The sequence below is a fragment of the Abramis brama genome (assembly GCF_963993115.1).
Source record: "Abramis brama genome assembly, chromosome: 3".
NCBI lineage: Eukaryota > Metazoa > Chordata > Actinopteri > Cypriniformes > Leuciscidae > Abramis > Abramis brama.
In genome coordinates, this window is record NC_139965.1 from 7427945 (window position 1) to 7439680 (window position 11736).

The window sequence follows — 11736 nt, forward strand, 5'->3', positions numbered from 1 at the left end:
TAAGTGAAAATACAGTAATAATACTGTAAAACATTTTACAGTAACTTACTGGCATCCAGCTGCCAGTAAGTTACTGTAAAATTTACAGCAACCTCTTTACAGTGTAGATTATAGATAGATCTGCCATTTTCCCTATAATCCTCCTCCTGCTTGTTTTTTCTTCACCTGCAGAACTTCCGATGATTCGGCTGCGCAGTTCCGCCTGGCACTGCATGGGCTGGCATATGCACATTTTTGGAGGCGTACATATTAATGATCCCGACTGTTGTGTCACAGTCGATGTTATGTGGAGATTCGCCTGTTTTTCAGGGGTGTTTTTCAAAAACGAGATTTAAATAAGAAAGAGAAAACTATGGTGTTTGAGACTCACTGTATGTCATGTCCATGTACTAAACTCTTGTTATTTAACTATGCCAAGATAAATTCAATTTCACATTCTAGGGCACCTTTAATCCTCATCTTTGAAAAACGTCGTTCCTACTAGATCCCCATCTTATATTGAACTATCAGTAATATAACTAACTAGCCCACAATTATTATACAATATATTTAATAATATTAGGTAATTTTATCAATATAACCATTAAATGAAATTAAGGATGATTTTTAAATAATTTCACTACTCGAGTGGAGGTTTATATTGCGTCTCTAGGAATAGGCTACTCTACAATATTGCCTTCTTCGTGAAGTATGTACACTATCTATTAACACATAACTATCACATACAGATCACATGAGAAATATATCCACATCCACATGGATTTTCCACATTCAACTAGATGTACCGCATGGCGGTACAAAATATGACCGCCGCTCAGGCCTGCACTGGCTTTCCACAAAAATAAATGACGTGGAGCAATTTGGCTGTATTGCGTGTTTATGTATATACCTAAAAAAATAGTAGTATGTGCATGTCTGTCTGTGTGTGTGTGTGTGTATGTGTGTGTGTTTGTGTATGTGTGTGTCTGTGTGTGTGTGTGTCTGTGCGTGTATGTATGCGTGCGTGTGTGTGTCTGTGTGTGTGTGTGTCTGTGCGTGTATGTATGCGTGCGTGTGTGTGTGTGTGTGTGTGTGTGTGTGATCCTGGAGTCTGATATTTGAGTTTTAATGGCAATCCAAGTCTTTCACACGTTTGCTTGCTTGCAGAGTGGTACTTATCTATCCTTTGTAGTAGCCAAGTATTATATTTATCATATATTTTGTTATAGGCACTCAGTTGACAGAGATGTGTGCTTAAGCCAGGCCTTACTGGGTCAATTGTTTCTTAACCACTAGATTTTCTTCTGATTTATCAGACATGGGTTTCTTTTACGAGGACTGAACCATTACCGTGGAGAAATATTTGCTTACCCGATGTTTCTTCAAAGAGAGATGTCAAAGAAGGCAAATGTTACCTTCTTCTGTATGGATGTTACATGCAGGTAATCCTCATTGTCATATTGCAAATCCAACTCCATGATTAAAATGTCTTGTTTCTCAGCTTTACAGTGATGTTAGTCATTTTAGATTTCAATTAAAAATGGATCTTTGTTACACTCACATGATGCTGCACCTGCTTTTTAGGTACTGGCCCTACCTTAACAAAGTAGCAGAGGGTTTACCAGAGCTTCTGCCATTGACAGAAATGAGGCCATTCCTGAGCGTCATGCATGCCAAAGCCCATACAGCAAAATGCGAGGTACATGCAATAACTTTAAGTCTGGTATGGCTGTAGCTATAGGGAAATAATGGGTCGGATATTAGAACATGCTGCGTGTTATCTTTCACTAACTGCTTTTCAGCTGCTTTTTCAAATTTGTAGGACAGAGATTTTGTTTTTCCCCGCCAAATAAAAAGCTTGTGTCATGAGATGTTTTAGAGATAATTGTATGCATTAATGTATATATAACATTCAAGCAATCTTCAATGCAAAGGATTAGTTTTACATTTGTGCATGCTATGCCTGATTGGATGATGTTAGATCAAAACTTCTGAAGTACTGCTACATAACACTTCTCACTCTGTGTTGCAGGTGAGATGGGGTGGCAGAAGCCAGGATGGAGCAGGAAACACAGTGGGAGAGGAAGTGGAGCAGGTATGGTATTGTTGTCAGTATTTTTACTATGGCTACAAAGAGTCTTAATAGAAACCATAACACCAAAAGGCACTTATTTGTCATCTAAGTAAAATGCCTGGTGTGAGGGATAAAGTACATCCTTTATGTATGAGTTAAAATAAAGAACAGGCAGTTCAGTTGTTTTTAGCAATTCAAAATGCATGCATGCATACTGGGTCCCAAATTCCTAGGATAATACAGTACACATGTTTTCTGTTAAACCACATGTTTAAGATCTATGGTGTGTAGATAATATTTTTATGTAATGGAGACCAAAATTTGATTGTATTATTTTCTTTATAGGTGAACAGCTTTCTCTCCAGGGCAGCACTTGTCACAAAATACATGACAAAGGCTGGTTGGTGTTACACTTACATTACATGCTCTGGTAGCCTAAATAAATAATAATAAATACTTAATAGTGTTTTTACAGGGAATTAAAAAAACAAAGTTTCTCTATTCTGTTCTTACAAAAGTTATCATTGTATTACTTCAAGGTAATTACCAGTTCAACTAACTTTTAGTGATAGGGTTTATGCATGTCTGTTGGGTTTCTCTTATTGCCTTTTGAATGTGAAATCTAATTTTTGGCTTGTGGGTGCCTTATTGTTTTCATCAGGAAGAGTGAACATGCTAACGCGACAGGCCATGGGTTGGAACAGAAGAAAGAGGGACAACCTTCATCAAGTGTTAGCCCACAGATATGTCAAAGTAAGGGTAAATTATAATTGAGATCCTAAGCACTGCCCCTTTCCCTCAATGCACCAACTACAGCTAGATCTGAAACTATTTGTTGATTAATTGTTTAATCATGTTATGGAAAAAAAATATGCGACTATTTTGATAATAATCATGTTTAATTTAAGTAACTGAGGGGAGGGTAGTGCTTAGGATTGGTCAGTTATCTTCTAAAATTGTAACCTTACTGTTGTACAGACATTTTTCTCCTATTTACAAGTCTGCTTGCTAGTATACACAGATATTTAATGTGTTATTTAATGTTACACCTGTCCTGATGAATGTCTTGTACCGAAAGCTCAAGTAAAATTGGTGGTTTTTGCATTGTGGTGGTGCATAGAGTTTTTTTCTGACATTTTGTTATTTTTTCTATTTAAAAGATCACAGAGAGGGCAAAGGTGGAAGCTGCCAGCCTTAGCAACATCAAGAAGGAGCACAACCTTGATCAGGAGACAATACAGCAGTGGGTGTGTGATGTTAGACAATGGGCGGTCACAGGTAAAACATGTAAAGTACACTATGTATGTGTGTATATACACACCCACACACACACATCTGTTAATGACTGTACCTTTACAAATAATAAAAGGTGGCTATATTTTGAAAATGTCACTAATTGTGTCTCTTGTCAATTGTTTTGTTTCACCTATTTAGAGAGAGTCTACACTCCAGGTTGTACTGAAGAGCTAAGGGCTGACATTGAGAACATCACTGTAACCCTTTTGCGCAAGAAGCAAGATCTGTATCGTCAGCATGGTTTGTTGTCAAATCAAGTTATTTAAATGAATAAAACTTTAAAAAAACAATAATAATCTGGGATTATGACAGTTTTCTTTTCATTTCGATTTGCAGATAGCAACCAGGCAAGACAAAGAAAGAGAAAGAAAATGACAGAGTTGAAGAAGAAGCTTCACGAAAAGGTCTTGCAATACAACACCGTAGTGGAAGGAGATCCGATTGACGAGGAGTTGGCTTGCAGTCTGACAGAGGGATACATCCTACCATGGGAGAGACATGAAGATGGTATGATATTTAGCTTGCTGTTCTTTTAGTTGATTTCCATAGTGTAAGCCTATGGCATCACTCTACATTGGCTTTACAAAATTTATTCCATTTTCCACATTTCCATATTTACCATTGTCCTTTTTGTTACTTGTCATGCAACAACACAGGAATGGGATGATACATTGAAATAAAAAATATCATGAATACCAAAATATGGAAATATTAATCACGGAGCATAAACATTGAATGGTGAGATCAACACCATGTTATTCTGCTGTAGTAATCACAAATAAAATGCTTGACCATCACAATTTCACAAGCTCTCAATTTGAATTGAGAATTATATAATTCAAATTATATTATTGTGACTTTTATTCATATTTTGAAATTGTTTATATTCTACAGAAACAATGCTGTCGCTAAAAAGATTTCTCAGAAATAACATAATTCTGTTATACTTATATAATATAATAATAAACATTTCTTGTCCACTATTCAATTACTTTCCCCAACCAAAGGCAACACCTTCAGGTTGAAGAGATCTATCTTCGACCAGGTAATGCTGCTGAAACGCTTGGAGGAGGAGCAGAGCATCCTGGTAAAGGAGATGTCTCAGCACATCAAGTACCTTCTGAAGCAAGTGCAAGAAGTGGAGTCACTCAGAGGACAGACTTTGGAGCGCATCAAAACCAGCAGTATGTACAAGATCTTTAGATTTTAGTATCATGTATTTATTTATAGATAGATAGATAGATAGATAGATAGATAGATAGATAGATAGATAGATAGATAGATTGATTGAGTTGTGATCAGGCACTGAGCTGACCAGCTATTTGGCACCAGTGTGCACAATGTAAAAGTTGTAAATACAGTAAATATAATGACTAAAAAGGTAATGTTGAAGTTGCAAATTCAGAATTGTAAAATGCAAAAATAGTTACAAATGTCATGTTTTGTTTGATGTGTCATCTTTCTCTTTCTATTTTTTCCCACAATTCCTCTACAGGTTTCGGTGACCTGACAGAGGATGCTACACATGGGCTCAACAGTGTCCTCAATCGGACGGGTCACTTACTAAGAAGTCAACACAAACAGGCTGTTAATGCATACAGCAGTATAGCCACTATGGAATGTGATTTCCTTTCCATACAGGAGGACACTGAGGAGTGGGATGACAATGGCTTCACCAGCCCCGAGTCTGAGGAAGAAGACACCTAAAGACCACTGCCAAACAACACAGAGGAACTGGAGATTTGTACAAAAAATATTGCCTTGCCTTTGTTTTAAATAGCTGTACCAAAGTATCTACAGGAACGTTTTTGTAGATTCTGTATGTATTTTTATTTAAAAAAATAGAAAAACATTGATTTATTTATCTCTTCTAACATTTGAGCTTGCTGATTTCAGACCAAAACTGCTTATTGCTGCTTTAAATAATTAATTGTCATCATCTTTGCATGGAAAAATCTAATGAAGATTCAATGGCAGTCTGTGTAATTTTAACAAGTATAATTTGAATGTACTTTGGTATTTCCATAATATAAGTGGATTTATATTTGTATGCAATATGCATATACTACCCATATTATTTTGTAGTTATTTGTAGTTATAGCATACTGAATACAGTCAAATAGCATTGAAACCATAAATATTATTCTTTTGTTTTCCATATGACATCATCTAAATGTACATACAGACAGACAGACAAATCCAAAGAATTTTCACTTACATCCTGTAAAACTGTATAAAGAAATGTCTTTGTAACTTGTGATGCATACATAAGCACCACTGGTAACCACAGAGCAAGCACCACCCCAGCAGAATACGTCCCTGGATTGAAGGTCCAGTGGCGCCGCAAACCTGCTCCATCTCTACCATCTCAGATAGGGGTGCCCCAAATTTAGTGAATCAGGCAGACTCCTGGCCTTCTTTCTTTTATTTTGTTTTTATTTTATATGCAAAGCACTTTGAAATGCAATAGTGTGAATATTTAAACTCCTTTATATGTAAAACATTTTTAATAACTCATTTTGTGATTTGTGCCACTGTAATAAACCCATTTGATGGAATTGTCTGTTGTGTGAACTTAATATGCTGCAGAAGGAAATGTTCATTTTGCATTAGCAGTGACTTGATACAGACTTTTTTCACAGCTACACTGCATGATAAAGCTGTTGTTCTCTTGTACTTATATGGCACTTCTACTCCATTACATTCACTACATTTATCTGACAGCTTTAGTTACTTTACAAAGGTGGAGTTTTGCACACAAACAATATGAAGAGTATAAATTAGGTACTCAACAGTTTATACAAGAACAGTTAGTACATTAGTTGATCGACAGAACTTTAATTGCCAGCTATTTAGATATTTTTTAAGTCATGTCATGTAAAAACATTTCATGGTTCCAGCTTCACAAATGTGAAGATTTTCATCTAGATTATTTTAATAGATATTTTAAAACAGTTTTAGGTTTAGACTGACAAAACAAGCAATGTGAAGGTGTTACTTTTGAGCTATGGGCTTTCGATTAATAAAAATAAAAACAAGTAATAAAAACTGAGTGTTTTAGCACAATTTTCTGACCTCATGGGATCACAACACTAATTGATAGTAAATCTTTTCCTTGATTGTTTTTGTGCGTTCCCGAGATTAGACCTTCCTTAACATAATGCCGAAAACCCGAAGTCTCTAGGTGGTCTGGTTGAGGAGTAGAAAGAAGTGCAAGATTGGTGCGCACACTCTAAAAACTATTACTGGGATAAACTTAATTTTATTGGTGAAACATTTTTACACTTAAAAATATTGAGTAAATTTTAAAGCTGTGAAATCAATGAAATATACTGTATGAATTGAGTAAATTCAAGTAAAAAAATTAAGTAAATCTGAGTAACTGCATCTGGTACATTAACAAATAAAAATGAGTAGAAATAATTTACCATTTAAACATTTAAAAAACAATATTTATGATTAATATTAACTGTTTTTATTTATGAGTAATATTAACTTTTTTTTAATTTTCTCTAAACCTTTGTAAAATAGTACCCTATTCCATACAACAACCAGTATAGCTTACGTTACATGACTTGGCCTTTATTGTCGATGAGTACAGCAATACAGCACATTTTACACTGTTTTTAACACATACTGCCTACATTTAAACTCATTTAAAAAAAAAAACATTTTAGAAGTAAAAATTAAACATTTAAACATTCAGGTAGCCTAATTCAAGTGTAATCAATCGGTCTGTTATCCAATTTCCACCGGATCAGCGCTGGTTCTCGAGCCGGAGATGGACTCGCGCTCTGCGGGTGAACTTTGAACTTCATACCGCCGTCCTGCGTTTCACTCACAGCCGAAAGATACTGCGAGCGACTGACTCCATAACCTGCCAATAAACAAACAGTGCACAGTTCTGAGGACATTTTATCATCCAAATTAATTATATTCATTATCATTAGGAATAAAGTCGTGCGTTTATGCAAGGCGTTTCAATCACGCTAAAAGACAGACGCGACTCTCGTTTAGGTGTCAAATAACGCCTCTGTATGTTGTTTTGCATTAAATAAAATGATTTAAAGCACAGTAATGATTTTATAGATAAAAATAAAATATACACAAACCTGAATTTCACAGAGGAAATGCACCAAATCTGCGAGTCTGCGACGCTGAGAAGAGAGCTGTTGTTCTGGACTGGAGAGTTCAAACAGCCCGCGCTCACTCAACCAACCGTCGAGTTGTCGTCACGTCAGAGGGTGGGGGAGGGGTGCATTGTTTTAATTGAGTAAACTTACTCAATTTCTTAAGAGTGTTAAATATATTAATGATATTGATTTGAATTAAGTAATATTTTTGTTTCTTGAAACAGATCAGTTTAATTCAACATTCTCAAATATTTTTATAACATTTTTTACAAATATATTAAGTATATTATAAAGAAATAATTGGTTTGTAAAATACTAAATCATTTTATTGAAAAAAACTTAAATATATCTGTAAATTTTATCTAAAATTAACTGTTGGATTTTTACAAAATGATTTTGGTATGTTTAACTCAAACAATCAAGTAAACGATATTCAGAGATTTTATTAAGTTAATAAAGTTAAAAATTTCTGTAATATTTACTAAGCCACAGAATTATTTTTTACAGTGCACAGACGCACAGAACAGAAATCATGAGTTAACAATCGCAATTTGTCCGGTGGAAAATTGCGCTAAAAATCAGCAAATTCATCCATAATGAAATAATCATCTCATGCAGTCAGAGACAAAACTGTTCACCCACAACCGACTACAACAGTAAAATCCTGCTTTTACATTAACACATGATGAATAATAATATCATGATAATAATATTACAATGTTTTTCTTTCTGATTTGAATACTTTTACTTTCAATACTTTACATTTTCCTGATTATACTTTCATAATTTTACTAATTTAACATTATCAGTGGTTATTTTGACTTTGACTTTTACGTGTAATGGAGTATTTGTCCAGCAAATTATTAGTACTTTTACTTAAGTAAATGATCTGAAAACGTCATCCACCACTGACATCATTTGAAAGTACTATTTGGACAATAGGCCCTATGCCATAGCCCTATGCACAGCTGCACTACTTCCTGAACTTCAGCCAGCTCCTTTGTTTCCTGTCTGCCATTATTGGACAAACTGATTAATCCAGGTGTGTCTGATTATTGTTGTTGGTCTGACACACCTGGATTAATCAGTTTGTCCAATAATGGCAGACAGGAAACAAAGGAGCTGGCTGAAGTTCAGGAAGTAGTGCAGCTGTGCATAGGGCATATTGCATCTTTTAGATTAATGCTGATGCTCATAAGTTTATGACTCTAGCCAAAACACTCAAATAGTCTGTTTTTTGCTTGGCTGCGGTACATACATATGTGCAGTATTGTTATAATACTAAATTTCTAAAAAATATATAAAAGTTGAGGTCGGGGCCTCAAAGTCCTCACTGAAACTATGCCTGAGCCAAGGCTGTGTCCATGAAAAGTTAAAATTTAAACTTTGTTGTAGGACTAAACCAAATATATGGTTGGAAAGGGCTCGACCTGGAGAGTAACATATGTCAGTCTGAAGGTTGTAAATGGCTCCTGCTTTGAAATATTGACCTCTGAACCTTGACCTTGGTGCATGTTTGAAAGCTTGTCATTCAGGAACAGAAAGGGCTACAGACATGAAACCAACTGTTATAAATAGCTGTTGACTTCAGCTATATGACTATACCCATATGGGTAGAGTCACCAAGAGGTTTTGCTGTCAAAAATGGTCAAACTTGATTTTCACCTATTTAACAGTAAGGTATTTAAAATTGTATTACACAAATGTGATTCCCATCCCCTTTAACCCATCAGTGTATTCTTGCATCATTATTTACAAATCCCAATTTCAATATATTGAGACATATATTTTTTAAACTACAATTCCCTCTAGCTGCGCCATGCCACTTCATACTAATTAGTATCATATTTGTAGTTTTTTCTGTTTGCAAACGTTAGGCTGTGAATAGGGTTGTAAAAAGATGTATGCACTGAATATATTAAATATCTAGTACAGACAAACTAGTACTTACACTGTATTTAGGTGTTGTGTGATATGCAAAAGTAAAGATTTGGGTTTATTTTGATATTTTCCGAGCTTGAAAACAAAACAAATCAGCTTCACAGTAGGCTAGTTCTTCCGGTTTGCAAAATAGGGTTTTCATAGAAACACATATCATGATAATATCTTAATGTTTAACTGCAGCCGAAGCATATTACACTGAATTTATGTGGTTTACTTTAAAAAAGCAAACCGGTGATTAAGGCGATTTTAGCAAGTAGGCCCATATACACGCGTTTCGGGATTATGTTCACACTCGGCTGGAGTTACATAACGTAACGTTACCTCCCTAATTACACATCGGAAGTGTAATTTAGGAGCTTTAGGCATTTGTATATTGTTTAATTCAAATTTCAAAATGTTTGTTCGGCCGCTATGACTTAAATAAAATTGTTCCTGTGTGCTTAGTAATGTTATCAGTATGTTACACAATACTGCATTTTGTTAGTAAGGATTAAGGTGCTATGTAAATTACGTGGTCAATGATATGAACAGTGTATGGTCAATGATATATGGACAGACCTGAAAAACACCCATAATAAATTAAAACATTTACAGTGCGTACTCACGTTGTTTGTAATAGGCTTAACTTACTAATATAAGGCTACAAATTACTCCTAAATGTGTAAATATGTATATAATTTCCTTTCTCTTTTCCTTGTTGTTACATACATTACCTTTATCAAAGTCTCAATAGGCTATTAACTTTGCTAATGTCCATATGTTAACTCTCCTTATATGATTTATTGTGGATTTACTGATTATCAAATAAAGTTTAACTGGAATTTATGAACCATCCCCTTGATAAAAACAGTCCATAACAAACTAGCTATGTCACAGATTGCCAAACTTCATAATAAAAGACAAATCTGAAAATGTCACATAGTACACTTCATTTATTTTGTTAGGTACAGTTCATGACAGTGAAGAACAGAAATGGCAAATGAACAACAAATGTAGTACCAAAAACAGCACTTTATTTAAGATGATCTCAATTCCCTTATTTGAAGTGTGTGTGTGTGTGTAGTCCCATTTGTGAAATGCACATTTTCATTCCCATCAAAAAAATTAAAGTTAAGATGAGTAACTGCTACATAGGGTTAGTTCAAACAGTATGTTATGCAAATAAGGACATGGAATGATTTCATAGTTACGGTACTGTAATTTAGCAAGAGGTTGAAAGATTGATAATAAAATGAAGGCATTTCGAAGCCTGTGAATAAAATGGGAAGTTGCTCATGTAGTTTAATTTTATATTTGTGGCGGAGGTTATTTAATATGAAATCTTAAATGAAACCGTGTCCTTTTCAATATTGAGCTATGTCCCCCAATAAAGCACTCCAACTGTGTGTGTCATCAGTGGACTGAACATTTTGGTAGTTAACTTGTGAAAGGATAAGTTGTTGCCCATAGTTTAGCTTGTCTGAGTCAAAATACAATCAACTGTAACTATTCCATGGTCTGTTGCAACAAAACAATCCATATAGGGGTCCTTCAAGTTTAAGAAATGTTAAGTCTGTTGTCTGTTGCACTTTATTGAATCCATACAGATAAAAGAGGCTGCAACAAGCTTGAATAAAAACCATGAAGAATATTAAAGTTCAAATTACATTACAAACTGTTTAGCTGATGTAACATGACAATGTTATGGAACAATACAAGTGGACAACAAAAAAATATGTAAAGAAAATACACTTAACAAGAACAAGGAAAAAATGCATGTTTGCAATGTATGTTGCATATTTGCAGGCTAGCTGCATGGGAATCAGGCTGGCTGCCAGGATGGAGGCCAGGACTTTCCACTGAGAAAAACATAAATGAATAGAGGGAAGTTGAAGGAGAATTAGTTAGTATAATACACATTGAACTGATTGTAACGAATGTAACATTTACTGTTTTACAATACTTTGCAGAGTAGTGCAGAGCATAAAATGCATGTAATTGTACATAACCAAAAGCTATGTAACATTGTGCAGGGCTGCCAGTCATAAAGATGTTCTGTCCTCCCCTGTGGCAGGAAGACAAAGACATTGTATTACTGTATGTTATGTAAATATTGTACTTTAACAAGGAGTGAAAATATATTAATTGTTGACATAGTTTATATTCTGCATATTTAGAATAATAGTCATCAAATAAGATCCATGACTGACACTTCAAGCTAAAGGTATTTACAGGATGCTACATATACAGCTCAATGTTGTGACTTAGACAACAGCATTTTGTCAAGGTAACATTCAGTAACTGCAAAACAAGTTATCCAACTTGGGGTGG

At 34.8% G+C, this 11736-nt stretch overlaps 1 protein-coding gene across 1 annotated transcript; it reads left to right on the forward strand.

Moving 5' to 3' along the window:
• Window positions 1-1298: 1298 nt before the first annotated feature.
• Window positions 1299-5056, forward strand: LOC311078902 (uncharacterized protein; the record flags this gene model as incomplete). The annotated part of the gene is made up of 10 exons (XM_084107953.1): window positions 1299-1421; window positions 1564-1678; window positions 2012-2074; window positions 2399-2453; window positions 2715-2806; window positions 3214-3331; window positions 3488-3589; window positions 3686-3856; window positions 4357-4533; window positions 4845-5056. The coding sequence occupies exons 1-10, from the start codon at window positions 1354-1356 to the stop codon at window positions 5054-5056; spliced, it is 1173 nt and encodes a 390-aa protein (XP_083964079.1). The 5' UTR covers window positions 1299-1353.
• Between the last annotated feature and the right edge of the window lie 6680 nt (window positions 5057-11736).